Source organism: Carassius auratus, chromosome 7 (assembly GCF_003368295.1).
Source record: "Carassius auratus strain Wakin chromosome 7, ASM336829v1, whole genome shotgun sequence".
In the NCBI taxonomy this organism is placed as follows: domain Eukaryota; kingdom Metazoa; phylum Chordata; class Actinopteri; order Cypriniformes; family Cyprinidae; genus Carassius; species Carassius auratus.
This window is the reverse complement of record NC_039249.1, coordinates 31,517,213-31,540,665: the sequence shown is the minus strand read 5'-3', so window position 1 is coordinate 31,540,665 and position 23,453 is coordinate 31,517,213. Positions and strand designations below refer to the sequence as shown.

At 38.8% G+C, this 23,453-nt stretch overlaps 1 protein-coding gene across 2 annotated transcripts; it reads left to right on the top strand.

Annotated features, from left to right (window-relative positions):
• The first annotated feature begins 9,055 nt into the window (after window positions 1–9,055).
• LOC113106499 (uncharacterized) lies at window positions 9,056–22,754 on the top strand. Of its 2 annotated transcripts, XM_026268483.1 has the most exons (11): window positions 9,056–9,143; window positions 9,577–9,679; window positions 16,937–17,107; window positions 18,723–18,887; window positions 19,046–19,100; window positions 19,481–19,577; window positions 19,984–20,130; window positions 20,277–20,405; window positions 20,524–20,572; window positions 21,560–21,651; window positions 22,428–22,754. In XM_026268483.1, the coding sequence occupies exons 4-11, from the start codon at window positions 18,818–18,820 to the stop codon at window positions 22,473–22,475; spliced, it is 687 nt and encodes a 228-aa protein (XP_026124268.1). In that variant the 5' UTR covers window positions 9,056–9,143; window positions 9,577–9,679; window positions 16,937–17,107; window positions 18,723–18,817; the 3' UTR covers window positions 22,476–22,754. The 2 variants fall into 2 exon arrangements, with proteins under 2 accessions (XP_026124268.1, XP_026124269.1); XM_026268484.1 differs by lacking the exons at window positions 9,056–9,143; window positions 9,577–9,679; window positions 16,937–17,107 and adding an exon at window positions 17,919–17,977 and having other exon boundaries at window positions 18,727–18,887.
• Window positions 22,755–23,453: the final 699 nt, after the last annotated feature.

The following is a 23,453-nucleotide window of genomic DNA, read 5'->3' as shown; positions in this document are numbered from 1 at the left end:
CATCATTAGTGCCCAGTCTGGGCATTAGCTAAATATCTAATGATTACTACATATGAAACTAAAAAGTACATTTTCACACTAGCAAGAACTTTCTCAAATGGCACATATGAATTAAATATTTTGTTATTGTTCACAGTCTGTCTGACAGTCTTCCTGTGTATGTGGGTGTTTGTTAACCAGAATAAGCTGCAGTATGAAAGACGTGGTATAAACCAGACCTAATCAGGTCAAGAGATACAGAAAAATTCCCACCATTAATGCACAGACTGGCAGCCATCTAGAAACACACAAAACAAGCGTGCTCAACACAATGTATATCTTACTACATATCCAAACCCCAAACCAGGACGAACTTTACCATTTCTAATAAACCACCAACTAATTACAAGCTCTAGTGGTGTTGGTCAATAAACCTCTCAATCTTATAATCACAAATAAATGCTTGCTTTTAAAGGAATTTACCCATTCTCAGACCATCTAAAATGAGTTTGTATCTTCATCTGAACAGATTTGGAGAAATTAAGTATTACATACAACATTTGTTCAGCAATGGATCCTCTGCAGTCTCTGGATGAGAGTCCAAACAGCTGATAAAAACATCACAGTATCTACGCAATCCACTGAAGGCTAAAATATGAGTCCTTTTTTCATAATAGTCTGTATATTTTACCTCTTTTTTTCTCTCAAATGTTATTTGAATGTTATTATGAATGTTATTCATCAAAAGATAATAATTCTAAATATATAGTTTCACTATAACTTAATATTTATTCTTCAAAATAGATTTAAAATGAATTTTCCTGGTCATTTACAGGCAGTTTAAATTTTCCCACTTCCTATAGGTGCATACCATACTCTTGTCAAAATAATGATTGGTCAGTTTATGTTAGTCCCACCCACAATTATGTTAACAATGTGAGGATGGCATGTTTGAAAGTAGCGTTAACGAATGAAAGATTGACTCGTTCTCGAGTTGCATCGGTTTTCGGGTCACCAGTAGTGGTGGGAAGTTCGGTTCTTTTCCACAAACAAGTTCTTTCGGACAGTTCAATTCAATAAACTGGTTGAAGAAAACAGTTCACCGGTTCTTTTGTGCTCGACATAATGGCATCATTGGCGATGATTGCCCTTGATTCAAGCCTTCTGTTTACCTGGGCTCATAACATTAGCACAGAATCAGTTCAGAATCAATCACCAAAAGAATCAGTTGTATCATGCAGCATCATCAGCTCCTCGGTTCTCGAATCAGGCACGTCTGACAGAAACGGTTCTTGATTCGTGATCGAGTCAATCTTTGATCGTTATCTGGCTCGGCTCGGTGTTCATCTTCAGTTCTCTCTTCACAGCAGTTCAGTCAGTGCACTGTTTGAGTACCAGAATTACTCCGGGATATTGGTTTGTTTGAACTCAGAGGGAGTGTCAGCCACATTAAACAAGTTAACAGCTTAAGTCATTTGTGGATTAATGCGTATTAGAGATGCGAACCATTTAAAAACGATTCAGTTCAATTTGGTGAACTGATTCAAGATGATCCGGTTACATCGAGTGATTCGTTCTCGAACTGGATATCACAAACTGCTTTGTTTTGAACTCTCTCTCTCACAACAGACACGGAAGAGAAGACAATGTTGAATAAAGTCGTAGTTTTTGCTATTTTTGGACCAAAATGTATTTTTGATGCTCCAAAATATTATAACTGACCCTCTGATGTCACATGGACTACTTTGATTATGTTTTTCTTACCTTTCTGGACATGGACAGTATACCATACACACAGCTTCAATGGAGGGACTGAGAGCTCTCAGACTAAATCTAAAATATCTTAAACTGTGTTCCCGAAGATAAACGGAGGTCTCACGGGTTTGGAACGACATGAGGGTGAGTTATTAATTACATAATTTTCATTTTTCGGTGAACTAACCCTTTAACTAACTTTAACAATAGATACAGACGGTTGGTCTGGGAACGCCCCGTCACGTGATGTGAATTTAGCCCGTGGGGGAAAACACTGTGTTAGCGCCAATTGAAATACACGGGACAATCATGCCGAAGAGTTGTTGTGTCGTTTTCTGTACCTCCATTAAACTAACAAATTATGAAATGAAGTTCATCCTTCCTAATAAACATACAGAACTGGAAAGGATGACAAAATGGCTACAAGCAATAAGTTGTGAGGATGATCAAGAGAAGTTGTGGAAATCCCAAGACTAAGCATTTGTATGTGTGCAGTCGGCATTCATCACAGGCAGGCTACATTAACATTGTGTTCATTATTAACGCTATCAAAACTGTGTAAGGTTGTTTCAGAAAGTGGCATGTATATATAATTAGCCTTATCATTCTACCTTAAGCAAAACTATGTAACGTTAGCATAAACCCACTTAAAAAAGCGTGTGGACACGTAACAACTTAGTTTTGTGTCAGAACTTTTACACCTTCATTTATAAATTCACCCCATATGTGTTTGCGAAACGATTGAATCGCGGAATCCAGTCAAAAATAGAACTTGCTGTATAAAGCATAACGTCATGGGATTTGGCTATTTTTGAATGAATACATCTACATTTGGGCTGTAAAATGAATCAAATATCGATATGGACTTGTATATGAATATTAAAGTTAAAAGAGTTTTCCCCCACGCCGACTCCGCCCTCACCACGCCCCCAGCTATGACTAGATGCCAACTGTATGTATGAGAAATATATATGGTACAGTATTAATTAATCTTTGTTGACATCAGTTAATAAAATTTCTACTTTTCGTTAGCTCAGGTACAGTTAACAGATAAAACTTTTAATTTCAATAATGTATTAGTAACATTTTTTAATTAAAATGTATTTACTCAATGCTTTAGTAGTATTGTGTATTGAATCTTTGTGCTGTATTTTCTGTTGGCAATTTAATATGCAGTTTTCATATTGTAACAAAAACCTTCATAATCATCGGGAAGAAGGAGGCGGGAACTGGCAGACAATCAAATAAGGTTTTAATAATCAAAATAAAGACAAAACAGCACGTCAGCCCCTCACGGACGACTGACACGCACAAATAAAATCCAAACACAAACTAAAATCCAGGCCTTGTCCTCTCTCGTCCGTCACTGTCGTTTCTCTGGTTTTATATCCCTCCATCTCCTCTGTGGGACTCGAGACCGTTGGGTCGAGCAGGTGTCGCTCATTTCCAATCACTCCACCAGCCTCGCGCCGCCCCACTCGTCACATACCCCCATCGCCCCTCGCAGGCCGGGGGTTAAAAAAATAACTTTGAAGTTCAAATATGAACTTCTACCTATCAAAAAGGTTCAAAGTTGAACCACAGGTTATTACACATGCTATCAGTTCTTTTTAGAAACTCTGTTATGGCAGAAGGGTTCATGTAAGAACCTGGCCTGTTGTCAAGGTTCCTATTTGAACCTTTTAAAATGGACTGTAAAGATTTTACTATTTTGTTATTCTGGGGACTATACTTTGGTTTTAGTCACTGAACATTTCACGCACTTGAATTATTAAAGACTGACCACTACATAATTGTTCATATGTTTGTTTAAAAAGTAGAAATATGTACAATTCAAGGGCATCGGTGATGGTACCCCCCCCCCCCCCCCCCACCATCCCAAAGATAAAATCAAGACTAAATATTGAATTGTGTTCTTTTATTGAGGTGCTAATTGCAAACTGGAATTAATAGGGCATAATAATAATAATAATTCATTATGATTACTATGGCAATAATAATAATTATTATTAATAAAACTTTTTTTTTCAAAGTTATGTGAATATGTGTTTTTATGCCCAAAAATGAAATTAAAAATCGGAACAAAACAAAATGTTCACCCCCCCTCCCGAACCCCTGCAAATTGACTACGCAAAAAACAATTCAATAACAAATTAAATTCACTTAACTAGTGATTTATATTAAAGCCTTTTTTTTTTCATTTTGTGAATATTAATAATAATAATAATAAACAAGTATTACTAATTTGATTCATGAGCCATCAGCAGATGGACTGAATATCTGAGACAAGACAAAATAAAATATAATAACCATAAACCATTTGCATGTCTGTGATAAAAGGATGAGTGTAATGTCATAATAAAGTTGAGCTCATTAAGTGACTCTTCTATACAGCAGGATCGCAAAACTGATTGTATTCAGAACTGTGAAAAAAATAATAATTATATATATATATATATATATATATATATATATATATATATATATATATATATATATATATATATATATATATATATATATATATATATTTGTTTTATGTGTACCCCCTCACCTTATTTTTTTATCTGTTTCCTGTCTAGAGCACAATATATCAGTAACAAGATACTGATTAGAGAGTTATAATTTACATTGCTTATTGTAGACTGTATGATAACTGGAAGCTACAATCTATTAATTCACTACATCACTGGTTCTTAACTAAATTTAATTTCCAATTATAACTACTTAATTCTTTTAATTTCATATTTTCAGTTTCATTCTAATGTTTAGATAAAATAGATGACTTTGGGTCATAATGAGATTCAGTTGTATATATTCAATTTATTATGTCTTATTACATGTATATGTGTCTTTATAACTGCTTCAGTGTATTGTAATGAGTGTAAAGGCCCGTTCACACCAGGCACGATAACTATAAAGATAATGATAAAGATATAGTTCTAAAAATCGTTCTCAATATTAAAGAATAGCGGAGTCCACACCACAACTATAATGATAAAGGCTCAGTTATGTATGTAACCATGGTTCCCTGAATAGGGAACGAGATGCTGCGGTGACGTCACCACTATGGGAACACCTTCGGTGTGACGAATGTCTGAAACCCTATACCATCCCGCCAATCCTATTGGCCAAATGGCGCATGGCACCACCCTGCGCATGCGCATGCATCATATACCTGAGTGCCGCATGCCATTTCGCTCAGATTTCATGACTGAAGAAGAAGAATGCTATCAAGGTATGGCACGGCCAGGGCCGCATCATCTCGTTCCCTATTCAGGGAACCATGGTTACATACGTAACCGAGATGTTCCCTTTCATAGGTCACTTCGATGCTGCGGTGACGTCACCACTATGGGAACGTTATACCATAACGTCTGACGTACCTGATAGCTGGGATCCGAGGAAGCATCTGCTCAAGGGGAGAGAACCTGGGAGCCAGGAGCCATCCTCACATCCAGACTGTAGGACTTGATAAAAGTGCTCGGTGAGGACCATCCTGCCGCAGCACAGATATCATCCATAGAAGATCCACTGAGAAAAGCTTGAGAAGAAGCCACAGCTCTAGTGGAATGAGCTTTAATTCCTAAGGGCGAAGCGAGTCCGCGCGCCTCATAGGCTAAAGATATTGCCTCCACCAGCCAATGGGACATGCGCTGTTTTGTAACTGCATGGCCTTTATTCTTATGTCCAGAACAGACAAACAGCTGGTCAGACTCACGCCATGGGGCTGTACGATCCACATAAGCCTTTTAAGCTCTGACAGGGCAAAGACTTAGATCTCCTGACCCCGCCTCAGCAGGGGGTAAAGCTTCAAGGACCACTTGCTGAAAGCGAAAGGGATTAGATGCGACCTAGGGAACATAATTAGGCCTCGGTCGCAACATCACCTTTACAGAGCCCGGTCCAAATTCCATGCACGAGGGTGAGACAGAGAGAGCCTGTAAATCCCCAACTCTCTTGAGGGAGGATAAAGCCATAAGAAGAAGTGTCTTCAGAGTCAGGATTTTATCCAGTACAGTTTCCAAGGGCTCAAATGGATGCCCTGATAAACCCTGCAACACAATGGATAAATCCCATGAAGGAAATCGCACGGGGCGGAAAGGCCTCAGCCGTCGCGCACCCTGTATGAAACGAGAAACCAGTGGATGACGGCCCACTGAGGCACCATCTATATATTCGTGGTAGGCTGAAATGGCTGCCATGTAAACCTTTAGAGTGGCTGGTGTCACTCCATCCATAGTTTTAGCGACATCACACACCGCCGTGTCACCGAAATCGTCCAATGCGGAAGACAACGGGACGAAATATTCCGTTTTTTCATCCACCACTGAAAAGGGCGCATGTGAAGTAATCCCAGACGAATTACGGGGAATGCCGCTGCCATTAGACCTAAAAGTCTGAGGCACAATCTCGCTGTCATCGTGCGACCCGCACACGCATGACGCAATCGACTGAGCGCGCGGGAGAGAAAGCTTCGCTGTCATCGCGCGAGAGTCCAAATCTATTCCCAGAAAGGTTATCCGTTGAGAGGGGATTAAAACACTTTTCTGGAAATTTGTGCGTAAGCCCAGGCTGTTTAAATGATTCAGCACAAGATCCCAATGAGAGTGTGCTTGAGTCTGTGATTGCGCTAACACCAGCCAATCGTCCAAGTAATTCAAAACACGTATGCCCTGGAGCCGCAATGGGGCCAGAGCTGCGCCCATGCATTTTGAGAAAGTACGGGGCGCTAAAGCCAAGCCAAAGGGAAGAATGCGGTACTGATACGCTTTGCCCTCTAAAGCGAATCTGAGGAACTTCCTGTGTCTCTTGATGATCTGAATATGAAAATACACATCCTTCAGATCGATCGTGATAAACCAATCATTTGGTTGGATCTGAGACAGAATAGACTTTACTGTCAACATCTTGAATTTGCTCGGCCTGAGTACAGGATTCAGACGGCGTAAATCCAGAATGGGCCATAATCCGCCATCTTTTTTTGGTACCACAAAATAACGGCTGTAAAACCCTGCCTCCATCTGAGAGGGGTGTACTTCTTCTATAGCCCCTTTGCTCAGCAGAGTTGACATCTCCTGTCGCAGCACCGCTATTTCCATCGGTTTAACAGCCGTGGAAAGAATTCTGTGGAAAGGAGGCGGGCCTTTTTGAAACTGAATGGTGTATCCGTGACAAATTGTGCATAACACCCATTGAGAAATGTCGGACAAGCGTTCCCACGTGGCCTGAAACAATACTAGCGGTCTCAAAACTTTCCAGGACCTTGAAACCTCCTGGTGGAGGTCCGGGAAAAAAGGTAAAGGCCTTCGGGGCTGTGTAGGTGTCCGACTGAGGCACCATCTATATATTCGTGGTAGGCTGAAATGGCTGCCACGTAAACCTTTAGAGTGGCTGGTGTCACTCCATCTGAAAAACGGTCCTGAAGAAACTCCAGTACTGAAGCCACTGGGCAGTAACCTGGATCCACATTACTATTTTCACACCAAGCTGTAAACGGTCTCCACTTGAAAGCACATAATTGTCTCTTAGAAGCTGCTCTAGAATTCAGTATAGTCTCGGTGGTTTCAACTGAAAGACCGGGACATACTAACGCACTCCGCTCAGAGACCACGCCCACAGTTTCCATAGATCTGGCCTCGGGTGCCAAAAAAGTCCCTGTGCTTGTGATAAAAAAATCCTGTCTGAGGGGAATCTCCCATAGAGAGCCCGGAATCGGGGAAAAGTATACAAACTGGTCCTGGGTCGGCTGTGAGCTAACGCAGCCATGCCCAGGGGCGATGGGGGGCATAGGGAGAACCATAGCGGACAATGCGTAGTCATGTTCGACGTGAATAAATCCACTTTCACTTTGCCGAAAATCCACCATAAGAGATTCACCGTCTGGGGGTGTAATCTCCATTCCCCTTGTTCCAGAGCCTGTCTAGATTGCAAATCCGCTCCGAAGTTCAAACGTCCGGGGACATGAACAGCTCAGATCGACAGAAATTTGGTCTGGGACCAAAGAAGAACATGTCTCGCCAGCCTGCACAGGGGGCGAGAGTGTAATCCTCCCTGATGATTCAGGTATGACACAACCGTTGTGTTGTCTGATCTGAGCAGCACATGACGGCAGATTCGAGAAATACTGGAGAGCCAGACAAACTGCCAGTAATTCCAACCTGTTTATGTGCCAGCTGCTTGAGCCACTGTCCATACTCCGTGGGCTGGGCGCCCTTGAAGAACAGCTCCCCATCCGGTCAAAGACGCGTCCGTCGTGACAGTCTCTCGGAAAGCACAAATTCCCAGCTGAACCCCGGTCAGGAGAAATTCAGTTGACATCCATAGTTTTAGCGATATCACACACCGCCGTGTCACCGAAATCGCCCGATGCGGAAGACAACGGGATGAAATATTCCGTCTTTTCGTCCACCACTGAATAGGACGCATGTGAAGTAATCCCAGACGAATTACGGGGAATTCCGCTGCCATTAGACCTAAAAGTCTGAGGCACAATCTCGCTGTTTCGCTGTCACCGTGCGACCTGCTTTTTGACCTCGAAACCTCCTGGTGGAGGTCCGGGAAAAAGGTAAAGTCCTTCGGGGCTGTGTAGTTAAAAAACGGTCGTCCAGCTTAGAGGAAGGTTGGGCCTCGGCCTTCTCAACCTCCCAGTCCAGCCCCAATTTACCCACCGCGCGAGAAACCACATCCAACAGCTCACTGTAGGAGGGGGAAACATGCCTCTCCTGTCCGCTAGGAGGGAGAGGGCTGGTGTTGGTAGCAAAACCACGGTGGATAGAACGTCGTCATCATAGTGTCCACAACCGAAGGAAATGGCGCCACATGCCTCCGGTGTGTGCTGTAAATCCTCATTAGAGAAGACGACAGGCTCAATAAAAATGCAGCAGGGTAGGGGAGAGCGAGCGATGTGGAGAATATTCCAGCGCTGCGCTGTCCACGAAATCCATAGGGTGGTGCCATGCACCATTTGGCCAATAGGATTGGCGGGATGGTATAGGGCATCAGACATTCATCACACCAAAGTTGTTCCCATAGTGGTGACGTCACCGCAGCATCGAAGTGACCTATGAAAGGGAACGTTGGAATCACTTTCAGAACTATTTTTTTTTCTGATGAACGATAAAAACATTGGCAACCAATCAGAATCAATCCTGCTGTAATGAGCTCGAGAATTTAAAGCAGCAGACGTGCGTCCGCTTAGAATACACAGACAATATTGTTCGCTGGTGTGGACACTAATATCGTTATCTTTATAGTTATCTTTATAGTTATCGTTCTTGGTGTGAACGGGCCTTAAGTAAAGATTATATAGCTGCATTTTCTAAGTTCTGGGTGACAGTAGAGTTGCCAAGGCAACCATGGTGCGTCTTCAGACAACAAAGAGGACCAGTCTTTCATTTACTGTTAAGGTAATCTCTTATATTTCATAACAATTTGCTAATGAATAATTTGCTAAAAAAAAGTTTTCTTTGTGTGTATAACTATTATGATTTCATTGAATGTCATGGTGTTTAAATGAGTTACTGGTAAAGTAGGTCTGTGATTACAAAATGTACAGTGTATAATACACTACTGATATAAGTTAACGTTATCTTACCTGCTATGTTTGTATATTATTTTTTTATTTATAAGCATAGCTATTCTGTGCATGATCCCTAACAAAAGTTGAGAGTTGAGAATATATATATATATATTTTTTTTAAATATTTAAATATTTTTCTGTCCATATTAGTTTCCTATCATGTTTAATTGTTTATCCTCATATTAATGGACTGGTTATGTGGTATATGGTGGCAAGGTCAAGACATTGTTCTCTAAACTGTAACACTTTTCTGTATACAGATTGAAACAACGATGAGCACAGAGGTGATTCAGTGGACAGTCCAAGATGTGGCTGATTGGTTGACTGCAAACTGTTTCCAGGATTTCGTCCCTACATTACAAGGTTGATTTCACAGAAATGCCCATTCTCTTTAACTGTGCATTATGCAAGCAAACAAACATTTTCCCTAATTAAACAGATTCGACATATTGGACTATATCATCAAAATGATAAAAAATTTGAATTCACGTGTGGACTAAACAGTTGTGGCAAAATCAGCAAACATTTAAGTTACTATAGATCGCATATTTATCTCAAACATAGGGATATTCTTTCACTGGTCAGTGAAGAAGGGTTTGTGATAATGAGCACAGTAATGGAGGAACATATTGAGGACTTTCATAGTTTTGAAGAGGAGTTGCCTAGCACTGATGTGGTGGACATTACTAACTGCAGAGAGTTTAGAACAGAAGATTTACTGCAAAACCTCAAGCGAAATCTTTGTTTGTTCATTTTAAAATTAAGACAAAAGCACTGTATTGCAAAAAAAGGTAATGAATGGAGATGTAAGTATGCCAAATAAAGTGACACCTTCATTGATACTTAATGGATGTCTTTAATGTTTTTTTTTTTGACTGAGGATTTTTCTGTCATCTAAGATATATATCAAAAGAGACCCAGGTCTGAGAAGGTAAGAGCCACAAATAGAATAATCTTCAAGAATTAAGAATAGCATTAAAGTGTACTGTTAATAAATAAGTGCTTGTGTCTGTGGATAGGCTGAGTCAGGAGAAGATGATTACAGCATAGGGATCCACTTGGAGAAAATGAGAACAGAATGCTCAAAGAAGACTGCATGGCAGGACTGCATGGCAAGGACAAGGAATGAGAGGGCAGAACACATGAAACATCACTCCACAAAAGATATACTATCACGATATCCAGCTCTTAAAATGGCTTCTGTTGTAAGTGAATAGTTTCCAAATTTTAACTTCAAAGTAAACATTTGCCAAAATTATTTTTTTTATTTTATTTATTGTTTGTTTGTTTGTCAATAGCTTGTATTGGAGTTTTAAAGTAGACTGGATGCAAACATTGAAAAAAATGTTGTGAAAAATCTTGACCTGGTGGCACAGAAAGTTATTTATGGGTGCCAGAGAAGAGAAATCGGGGTGGTTATTCGTACAGAGTTGGCTGAAGCGAAAAAAAAAACCATGTTGATTTGGCACACAAAGGTAATGAATGAATGAATAAATGAATGAATGAATGAATGAATGAATGAATTAAATCAAGGAATCCCTGTTTTTATAGATAGTAACTTTCAAATCATAATAAAGATAAAACAATGTTTGTGGACATTTTCTCAATGTTATATTAAAGGTCTCTCAATGGCTGCTGCTGTCCTGTTGCTTCCACTTTTATTCAAAGAGAGTCCACAATCTTTCTATCTCATCAATGAGGTATATATACTTAAGCCAATCCATCCACTTAACATTAAAAAAATATAAAATCTGTTTTTCTGCCCCTTCTCTTTGACTGTGTTGAAGTTCCACTATATAACATAAGCAACAACAAATGTATTCACACCCATGTCACAAAGTCACAGATTTCTTAGTGGCAAATTTTTGGAAACATTTTGGGAACATTTGGACAAAAAAAAATTTTTATTTTAGATGCTAAATATTGTATACCATATATAATATTATCCTGTTTCTGTTTAGGAACCAAGCATGCCCAATCCCGTGCTATGTATAAAGGGACGTGCCTTGGATACAGAGTCTCTAATTGAAGTAATGATGGAAGGGGAGAAGATTTGTGAAGTAGATGACATCACCATGGCTCTAGTTGGTCTAATGTCAATACATTTAATTTTCAACATTGAGTATGCTTCAAAGATGAGAAACACCCTGAATTTTATTGAAAAGTATTTAATGTGCCATAATGCCGAAACCACAATGCCACCTACCGTGATTAAAATGGCCAATTTTTTATTTAACTGAATATGTATATGTATATATGTGTATGTGTGTGTGGCGGGGGATGTATAATGATATTAGATGAAGTTACATGGTCTTGTAAACATTACTATAATTTTTTTCATGAAATGCAATATTTAGGTTTTTTTCCAGCTAATATTGCTTTTTTTTTTTTGGTCAAGAAGAATTGATCAGAGGTGATGTAAATATATGATATTAATTGTTGTAAACAGTCTTATTACTATTTATTCATTTGTTTGTTTGTTTGTTTGTTTGTTTGAAAGAGAACATTTATTATCTTTTCCTGAGTGATGTTCTGTGATTACATTTTGTAGGTCTATAAACATTCATGAAAATAAACTTTCGTAGGCAATTACCAGTTGTGTCTGTGTTGTGAATTGGGATAAAAATAGTAATATAATAATAATAATAATAATAATAATATAAATAGTACCAAAATGTTGCTTTAAAACTGTATAAAAAAGGGTTCAAAAAGGAACCCATTAGGGTCATTATTTCGCCTTTCAATAAAGGTTCCAATTAGAACCTTTTTAAAAAGGTTAAAAAATGAACCTTTAAGGTTCCCCCACAGTTGCAATCTCCAGGAACCTCAAAAGGTTCATTTTTGAACCTTTTCTTCTAAGAGTGTACTCCGCCCCCCTCCCTCCGGGGGGACCGCTCACGGGGACCTGGGGGAACCTGGGGCTAAGACAGACGAGGTGAGAGAAAAGGAGATGGAAGGAGGAGCGACAGAGACGAGAAAATTCCGGTTCCCAGACGCACTGCCACTCGGCCCTCCACCAGCTGGGTGATCTCCTCCGCGGTGCCTGGCGGTGGCTCTGGAAGGCCCTCAGCGGACGGCACGGCACTCCTCCGCCGCCCGGTGGACGGCTCCAGCTCCGGCTCCTCCGGTTTCAGGCAGCCGGCCGGAGTCCCCCGTTCCCTGCTCCTCCCCGTTCAGGCAGATGGCAGCAGGCTCCGGCCCCCTGGCGAACGGCGCCGACTCCTCCGCTCCCTCACAGACGGCAGCCGCCCCTCCACATCACGGGCGGCCGGCAGCGAGTATGCCCGCCCCCGGCAACTCACTCCGGCCAACCGCCTCAAGCGTCCATGGAGGCACACATCCTCACCTGCTCGATGGCACCGCGGATTCACCACAGCAGCGAGTCCCTCCTTCTCCCGGGTTTCGGCACCACTGTAACAAAAAAACCTTCATAATCATCTGGAAGAAGGAGGCGGGAACTGGCGGACAATCAAATAAGGTTTTAATAATCAAAATAAAGACAAAACAGCACATCAGCCCCTCACGGACGACTGACGCGCACAAATAAAAACCAAACACAAACTAAAATCCAGGCCTGGTCCTCTCTCGTCCGTCACTGTTGTCGCTCTGGTTTTATATCCCTCCATCTCCTCCGTGGGACTCGAGACCAGTGGGTTGAGCAGGTGTCGCTCATTTCCAATCACTCCACCGGCCTCGCTCCTCGTTCCCACGTCTCTCGGCCCCACCCCACTCGTCACACATATGCTATACTTTGCCCACCTAGTTTTATGCAGGTCCAATCACTTGAAAATTTCTGGCCTTGCCCCTGCGTCCAGTGCCAGAAGTAGGGTGACCACCTCCTAATAAGCCCAAGGGGGGACAAGGGGTATGTTTCTGAGGGACAATGTGGGACACTGCCCCCACCCCATGGGCAGACTCACTGATAGTGGTTTACCCATTTCTAGCACATACCACCTTACATGGTATATTAATAATGCCCTATTCCCCTAAACATGTGTAATTGCTGATTTACTGTATGCTTATGACAGAATCAACAAATGCAATTCCACTTACGATTTACTTTAGCTATTTAATTTTATTTATTTTTCATTACAATTTATTCACTTTAAGAATAAATTACTGCTCATATACAGCAGTTGTTTTTCTCTCTCATGTAATGTCTGGGAAGCCAGAATGCGCATGCGTCAACAGAAAGGTTTTTTTTTTGTTTGTTTTTTTTTCAGCGAACCGTGCCATCCCTATTACCTCAATAATCAATCAATTACAGGCCTAAAACAATCATGCCCGATCAGACTGATATTAGTACATCTCATCACACCGGCACCCGCGTCTAAATCAGTTGTATGGTCTGGTTTTCAGTCTCATACAGTTGCGTCAAGTATAAATGTCTCATCTGTTTCGGGAGGCGCAGTCAGCGGAGGCTCGCACCTCCCAACTCGAACCGGAGGCTCGCACCTTTTTTCTCAGATTTTGAAAAATCTTCGTGATCGACTTAAAATGCTTCCAAGATCGACTTGTCGACCACGATCGACGGGTTGGTGACTCCAGATATAGATGAGCGATCAACTTTTTTTGAGCAAGCATCGATTACGCGTGACACAGTCTCAATTTGTGGGACGCATGAATTGGGCTTCAAACGCTGTGCGCGCACGCGCTACGTGGGACGGGTGGTCACCCTAGTCAGAAGGCACATCCTCAGGCCACTCACAGTCTGGACACTAAATGTCTAATGCTTACTAAATTTTCACACTAGCAAGAACTTACTCAAATGGCACATATGAACTAAATATATTATCAATGGTCACAGTCTGTCTGACAGTCTTCCTGTGTATGTGGGTGTTTGTTAACCAGAATAAGCTGCAGTGTGAAAGACGTGGTATAAACCAGACCTAATCAGGTCAAGAGATACAGAAAAATTCCCACCATTAATGCACAGACTGGCAGCCATCTAGAGCACACAAAACAAGCGTGCTCAACACAATGTATATCTTTCTACTAGGGCCGGGACTCGATTAAAAAAATTAATCTAATTAATTAGAGGCTTTGTAATTAATTAATCGAAATTAATCGCATTTTAATCGCATATAAATATTTGACCTGAGAACAGTAATAAGTAATTTTTTTTCACATGGATTTAAAGTATACCATTGAATAATGACTGAATACATAAGCTTAAGCAACAAAATATTGTTTATTTTTGTTCAACCAAGTCTAGCAGACCACTGCAATTTTTGCCATGAATTGTAGCAATAGCATATTTAGAAACAATTTAGAAATAGTACATTTCAGAAATTCAGGAAGCTTATAGGTGCTGGAACCTTCTGTAAAGTGTTTTTTAAGTAAAACACAATACTGTCAATTACATTCAGAACATTGGAAACACTGACTATTAGAAAACATCTCTCTGTTGCTTCAGAGGCCATAACATACTAAGTCCAACTCTCAATAACCTTGGCCAAAACAATAAAGAGTTCAACATAAACTGCCAGTTGCACCAACAAAATAATACATAATTCAACATAAAGTGAAAGTCCACGCTAGCTGCTATATGTTTTGGGTTTAGGTGATACTTGAGGCTCGATGTGCTGCTGCAGTGATATGCGAACGCTAGTTGGTGCTTCAGTATAATCGGTCCGGCGACACTCATCCAGTGAGAAACGTTCTGCGGTGCAAAAATAAGTTATTAAAAATGCGAATTTTTTTTTCCTGTAATGAATTAATCTTAGTTAACGCGTTATTTTTTGTGTAATTAATTAATCTCAATTAACGCGTTAAAGTCCCGGCCCTGCTTTCTACATTTCATTATGTATTGATTGTCAGATGTTACTTATCTTTCTCTTCACAATACCCCACAGACTCTCTGTTAGATTCAGGTCAGGTGAGTTATCTGGCCAATCAAGCACAGTAATATCATGGTCAGCAAACCAATTGGAAGTTGTTTTGGCAGTTAGGCCAGGTGCTAAAGACCTGCTGGAAAAGGAAATCAGCATGTCCATAAAGCTTGTCAGCAGATGGAAGCATAAAGTGCTCTAAAATCTCCTGGTAGATGGCTGCATTGACTTCGGATTTGATAAAAGACAATAAACCAACACCAGCAGACATCACAGCAACCAAATCATCTCTGACTTCAGAAACTTCACACTGAACTTCCTCTTCAGTCTTCCTCCAGACTCCAGACCTTGATGATTTCCAAATGAAACGCTAAATTTACTTTCATCTGAAAAGGGGACTGTGTACCACTGAGCAACAGTCTAGTTCTTTTTCTCCTTACCCCAGGTGAAATGTTTCTGACATTTTCTGGTTCAGGACTGTCTTGGTCCTAGGGATGTGACAGCTGTAGCCCTTTTCCTGAAGACGTCTGAGTGTGGAGACTTTATGTGCTGACTCTGGCTTCATCTCACTCCATGTGAAGGTCTCCCAAGTTCTTGAATCAGCGTTTCCTGACAATCTTCCCAAGGCTGTGGTCATCCCTGTTCCTTGTGCACCTTTTCCTACCACACTCTTTCCTTTCAGACAACTTTTTATGAATATATTTTGATACAGCACTCTGTGAACAGCCAGCCCTTTCAGCAATGACCTCCTCGTGGAGGATGTTGATGATTGTGTTCTGGACAAGTCAGTATTCTTTCCCATAATTGTGTGTTCTAAACTAGCCCAAAAGGTACCCAGTATTTATATATACATTTTATTTGAAATACTGAATTTTTTATTTTCCTAAGCTGTAAGTCGTAACCAAAAAAAAAAAATAATAATTATATATATATATATATATATATATATATATATAGTGTGTGTGTGTGTGTGTGTGTGTGTGTGTGTGTGTGTGTGCAATTAATCTAGAGTATAAGAAAGTTTTATTTATTAAATTACAAAAAATAAAAACCTTTTCCATGACATTCTAATTTTTTGAGATGCACCAGTAAATGTTTGCTTTTTAAGGAATGTACCCATCCTCAGGCCATCCACCATGTGTATCTTCATCTGAACAGATTTGTGAGTCCAAACAGCTGATAAAAAGATCACAGTATCCACATGTAAGCATCCACCGAAGGATTAAACATGAGTCATTTTTCCATTATAGTTATATAATAACATAGAGAAATGTGAACAGATCAAGCAAAACTTTACAAGTGTCCAAAACAGTACTAAAAAAATGTGTTGGGGATTTTGATGTCATAGGACTACAAAAGATGGACGTTTTCACTTGAGAAAGCTTTAATATAAAATGCCTTAGTGACTGATTTGTTTCTTACAAGATGTTAACTAATGGACTGGAGTCATGTGGATTACTTGTGGATTATTACAATGTTTTTATCAGCTATTTGGACTCTTATCCTGATGGCACCCATTCACTGCAGAGGATCCATTGGTGAGCAAGTGATATAATGCTATATTTCTCCAAATCTGTTCTGATAACTTTGCATTACATACAGACAAATGTAGTAAAAAATGTAGCACAATTTGCTTGTCAAACGTACGTATGAAGTACAGGCTGCTCAACTTCCTTTCATACAATACAGCTGCTGGATCAGAGATCTTCACATCGTGTATGGCTGTATTTTCTACTTGTCCATCATATTCATTTTCAATTTAGCAATCCTAATCACAGTGTCCAGACAGATCTTTAAGCTAGGAGGACGTGTGGGCAACAGTCATGACAAGATGCCAGTTTGGAGGATGCTGGCACAGTTTTGGGCCTCATGTGTCTGGTGGGTATAACATTCAGCTCTAGTTATAGGCCTATCAACTACCCGAAACTGATCCTGATCTGCATCTTAAACACAATGCAAGGTAAGTTTACTAGGTGTACAAGAGAGAAAATTTGGGTTAATGAAATTCCAGAGTGTTCATGATGAATCCCATGGCATTTTCTTAGAAATGCCCAGTACTTTTAATATTAAATGTTAGTTTCAAATGGTTTTTCAATCCAAGTTCAAATTGAATGGCACTAAAATGTCATGTGGCGTAACCATTAGGTTACATCTTACATCACCGCTTTAATAGACGTGAATGTACAAATTAACATTTTACAATGTAAAATTATTTTTATCTTTTTCAAATTTAATTAATTATCAAGTCATGAATGTGATAAGTCTTTGGAGGGTCTTCCATAATTTCCAGTTTGATTTTTTCCACATGTTGGTTGTACCACATGATCTTGTTTGTCAAATATTAATAAGACGCTTTGCTAAAATATTACACCAAATCATTTAATGTTATCTTTTCCAGAATTTCAATATTTTAATGAGGCTTTTTCATCATTATTATGCTCGATGGCTTTGCATTCGCCCCAAAAATACCAAATTAATTGTAATACTCGTCATAAAAGAGGTGTGTTCAAGTCATGATCATCATGACATTGACTCTGGAAGATAAAGTGATGTGATTTTTCATGGTGGTTTGTTCTGGTCAGGTGAAATATAAGTCACATTACAATGATACGCCATTATGTGAAACTAGCATTTTTTCTGCTACCAAGACAGTTAGGGTCAAAACGGGTTATTATGAAGTCACGACACTAGTACAGGAGGATGTGAAATACAACAAGTTGTGATCTTCGTTTCCCTGTTATTAAGAAGAAGTAAAAGACGTAGAAGAATACAGCTACATAAAGATTACAGAAAAGAGGAATGGAAACGTTTTGGTGGACTGAAGCATCATGTATGTTTGTTTACATGGTTTGACATCTTTATGTGGATGTGTGTTACAGCGAGGAAAAACAGAGCGCTAACACCTCATTCCAAATCTAAATCCACTCTGGACAGCTCCATATAAGGTCCTCTCATTCATTTTTCTTACTAAAACCTTTTACAAGAAGACATCTTCCAGCTGACCCAGAGAAATACACCCGGGTTAATGAAAATGACTTTTATAAAACAGCCAAACAAACAATGGCACATTTGAAATCTTTCATTGTGAGCTGTTCGGTTTAACTTTTTTGCAAGAGTTCTTCCTTTGGTAATAACAGTGAATCATAGAAAGAAGAAAAAAACAACTTCCTCTTTGTAAAACCTTATCTATGATCTAAAAAATCAAATCTCAAACCTAAATGTCATATTTAACCAAAAATAATCAAAGTTGTGATTTGTAAATAAATATGGTAAATGCACATATATGTTCTATGGTGTTTTTGAACTTTATAATAACTGTATAAGAAATCTATAAATCTGAGATGTATGTTTAAGGCAGACCTATTGAAAGGCATTCCACCAATGCCATTTATATACAGTATGTACATTTAAATGCTATTGCATATTTTAAATGTAATTAGTTATTCATTTAGAAATGTCTGGGTTCTTTTCACCATTACACCACATATGTTCCGTGATGGTAATTTAGTACGTATGCCTCGAGTTAAATGTGTCATGGTTCTTTATGAAGTGGTGTTAAAACTAAGCTTTGTCAGACAGGAAACCACAGCAATCACATGAGACCTGCCTTTCAGACTGGTTGAACAGAGGCTACACACACTAGAGAAACAAAGCATTGAAAAAGGGAGAAATGAGAGGCTTTTGCTGTGTTGTTCTTTGGATATTTCCAATTTTTTCTTCCACAATAGCACCTCCAGAACGTGAGTATGAATATGCTGTGCATCTGTACGTTTCAGCTCTGAAAAAAAATACTATAATCATGTAATTTTAACTTGATTAATGTTTTTTAGTGATAAAGACTTGGATTGAATAATTGATTGCAATGCTATTGACCTCCCATGATATAACATGTTTGCAGGTGAGCTTTGTCGTAAGGTTCCAGAGAAATGTCGGACGGAACAGAATGTTCCATTGTGAGTTTCGTTATCTTATTTATCTTGTAACAACCAAGCTAACAATATAAATTCTAAGAGCATCTTGTTAACTGCCAAGTGGCTTGGTGAACATTAAACATTAAGGGAAGGTTGCGTTTATCATTTCGCAAACATTATGGGAAAGTTTCTTTTGAATGCTAATACTTTTGACGATTAGAAATGTATAAATAATGTTTTGAGAATAATATAACAGACCAAATGACTTTGAAAAGAATGTTATATTAACATTATTGGGAAAGTATCTTGCCAGAATATTAGCCAAAGTTTTGAGAACGTTCCATGTTAGCTAGGAAGTTTATAAAGTATAATATTTTATAATGTTTAGAGGTATAAAATGTTATGAATGTATTTTTTAACAGGTGTATTGAAGATAGAATGAAAACTTGTGAGAATAAAGATCATCGAGGCCCTGTGATATATGACCCAAAATATTTCTCAATCCAAATTTCCTCAGAGGTAAGGCTAAATGGTGGATGAAAAAACTACTAGATATTTACTGAACCCATATGTGGAAAAAGTCAGTGTTTGAATAGTATTATGATCTATACATACTAGAAAAAGTTATTTTATAAAAGTTATTCTATATATGTTCTATAAAATTATTGACATCTTATGGTAAATTGCTTGTTATATTTTTCAATTGTAAGTCGCTTTAGATAAAAGCATCTGTCAAATGAATGAATGTAAATGTAAAGATATATTAGGTTTAAGACAGTAGTTACTGTCTGATTGGCTAACTGAGGAAAAAAGAAAGAAAGAAAGAAAGAAGTAAGAAGAAAAGTTCAAGTGTCAGCAACATGATCAGCAGCACAAGAAGATCAGTTAGATCACACGCTGGATTGTGTCTTCACTTTTTTATCAGGAAACAGTCGATACAGAGAGAGGATATTTAATCCACATCTCAGACGAGGCATTACAGAGGAGCAGGAATGGACTGGGGGATCCCAATTTAATTGTGTCTCTTATCAATGAGACTTTCTTCAGGGTCAGCAGCAGTTTAAACACCAAGGTATACTGAATTACTGTATGTCTGTCCCTCAAAGACTTGTTTGTGTCTAATTAAATATTATTTTATCTACTTTTTCGGGCAACATCTGGATTTCATAACCCAGTGGTTTCTTCTTTGAATAATTTGTCATTGTGCTGTTGACACAGAAGGGGAATGACTCAAGTAAGCCAGACACAATATTGCACGGGCAAACTGTGTTGGGAGTGTGGCTTGGTAAGAATGAAGTTCAGAACCTTTCTCAGCCTGTTCAGATCAGATTCATAGACACCAAACAGGTGAGATGATTTCATATCACACTGTAATGCCAATGTAAAAACACACCGTGGCCCTTGTGGAGTTGGCTGAGCACTTGCAAATGTATTCTTCTGTAAATGAGTGCTTTTATTACTGCAGAGTCAAAATGGAACCTGTGTCTACTGGCATTTTGAAGACAATGGCAAAGGTCTGTATGATTTTCAAACCATCAAAAATAAATCTCTATAAATAAACTAAAACAAATGTTCAATTCTCTATAATCTAGGTCGTTGTCAGATGGTGTGTTGATTTTTCAATTGAAATTGTTACTGCTATAAAGAATATAACTAATTTCCCATCTCAGGCCCAAAGTACCAGGATGTATTCAGACTGTCCATACAGACACAGTCATCACAGTTCTTAAAGGGGACATTAAAATGCAGTTTCAGATTTGTATTAAATGTTTCTCAAAGTTAGTTTATAAATGTGAAAAAGTTTTTTTCCATCAAAAAAATTTGGTCACTGAGAAAAACAGTCAGTTTCAAGGGGCGTTACCTCTTGTAGAAATAGATATAAATGCCCACTGCTGTAACTTCAACACTCTCTATCCCTTCTTTACAGCATGTTCTGTGTTTTGATAGTCAAGATGGCAAGCGCCGTGTTAATATCAGTTCCTCAAAATAGCAATGCGCCTGAACACACCACTTGTTTCCTGAGAACGACCTATATATTTTGTAACCATCATATAATGAGTCATATTAATGTGAATATATAACAGTTCTCATTTGAATAGATCAGTGCACCTTTTTCAACTTTCGGCCCACACAACCAAACACATATGTTACCAAACACAAAATTTCCTGACCCCGCCACTGTTTGGTTAATAACTTAGTACTCTGAAGCTAGATTGTTTTTATTGAATGAACTCGGAAGGAACAGAAAATAACTCGGGCTGGCACTCCTTGGCACAACTGCTGTTGTTCTGTAGCATATGCAGCAAAAATATCTAAGATATAAGGTGGTTTATTCTTAAACCAATCAGTGAGCTCGAATAGTGGAAGCACAGTTAGAGTTTAATAATTATTTTTTCTTATTTAATTATATATATGAAATGTTATTATGTTGAAAACCACTGGAATAGATGTTTCTGGATCGACTTTTTGTTTTAGTGTATGTATTTGTGTCTGTTTGTCAGGTAACTGGAGGACAGACGGCTGTAATACTACCATCGACAACGGAGACTTTGTATGCAGCTGTAATCATCTGAGCTTTTTTGCAGTGCTCATTGTAAGTGCATTTGTCATGTGATGCTCTTCAGTCACCTTTTTTTTTGCTTTAAAGTTTTCACTTTCAAAGGGGTCATTTCTTAGTTATCTGATAATGTTAGCAGAGGTGCACTTATAATGTTAGTATGATTTTTACATGTCAAATGTTTACAATAACAGGGAATTTTTTTTCTACCCTGATTTTAGCCCTCTGATTGGAGGGGGCATGTTCCCTGTGAGACTAATCGTGGATTGTGTTGACTGTAGCATTATATTTAGATCTACTTCTATTCTATTTCTATTTTTTGAATCTATGCAAACTCCTTTTGTTGTGGCAACACAACTGAATGAGGTAAAATCTATGTGAAATAGTAATGTCCAACCAAATCAATTTATTCACTTTGCTTTAACTTAAACCAGTTAAGTTAACTGAACAGGTTTTGGTTTATTACAATCTAGCCAAATTTGTTTCACTTTATCAACATGAGGTTTGTTTCAAATTACTCATTTCAATTATGGACAGTGGTTCCACACAATTAGTTCTAGTTACTTTAACTAAATATTTTCTATTTAAAGTTACTCCCTTCAACAAAGCATTTTTTGTGTGATTTGTCTTGTAATGAGTCATAAGACAAGATGTCAAAATGAACAAAGTATATTTGTTAAACAAGCAATAAATAATTACATACAGTTAAATACAGTTGAAACCACATTACAAAATTATGCAAAATAGATGAAATATCAAACTACTCATTTTCTAATTGGCATTCATGGGTAACCAATCAAACCTTATTCCAGGAACTGGCTCCAGAAATGACTTCTTCAGTATTCCAAATGTGTACCTGAGTTCAGAAGGGTTGCTCAAGTTCAGTCCATATATCAGTCCCAGCAACATGGTTTTGCAGACTGTAAACTGCTATAGGTCCTGAAGAACTGTATCTTCCAACACTCCAACATCTGCTGGACTGTCTTCAATGATGCAGCTTCAAATAGATTCCCACGAGTCTTCCGGATCACCTCCTGATTGCTGCCAACCTCTGTATCCTAGAAGTATTTAAAAGGATGGAGAACTCAAATTCTTTCGTATTAACTTTAACAAAGCATTTATTAACCTTGAAAAAAAAACTTACCATATACTCCATACTGCTAGGGTCTTCATTAGATACTTCAATTTCATTAGTCTGAAGATGAAAAAAACAATTTAGCCTTTGTTTTTAGTTTTTTTCTAAAATTACATGAAAAAAGCCAGTTATTCATCTCCTTATGGGAAATACAGGCAAGTAACAAACTGTAACAAACATTACAGTGGAAAATGGTACTGGGCCAGATCAGCACAGAAAGCCACTGTGCTGCAGAGTTTAGCAATATTCCCAATTAAAGAGATAGTTTACCCAAAAATGAAAATTCTATTGTTAACTGCTCAACCAATGTCGTTCTAAACCCGCAAGATCTTCAGTCATCTTCAGAACACAAATTAAGATATTTTTGATGAAATCTGAGAGCTTTCTTACCCTGCACGGTAAGCAACACAACTGGAATGTTCCCAGACCCAGAAACATAGTAAGGACATCAGTAAAACAGTCCACGTGACATCAGTGGTTCAACCGTAATTTTACAAAGCTACAAGAATACTTTTTTGTGCAAACAAAACAAAAATAGCGACTTTATTCAACAATTCTTCTCCAAATCGCATCTTCCACCATTATCAACAGCACGTAAATAATGCATGTGCATGGTGCTGCTGACCCAGAACACACATGCGCTGAGCCTTGATTACACGCAGAGGAAAGCAATGTTCATGCCTATTGTTACCCTCCATAATGG

Coding starts and splice junctions, on each gene's coding strand:
- LOC113106499 (XM_026268483.1), top strand. CDS start 18,818: ATGAGAGGCTTTTGCTGTGTTGTTCTTTGGATATTTCCAATTTTTTCT. Junction 18,888..19,045: donor CACAATAGCACCTCCAGAAC/GTGAGTATGAAT, acceptor ACATGTTTGCAG/GTGAGCTTTGTCGTAAGGTT. Junction 21,652..22,427: donor GCTTTTTTGCAGTGCTCATT/GTAAGTGCATTT, acceptor ACCTTATTCCAG/GAACTGGCTCCAGAAATGAC.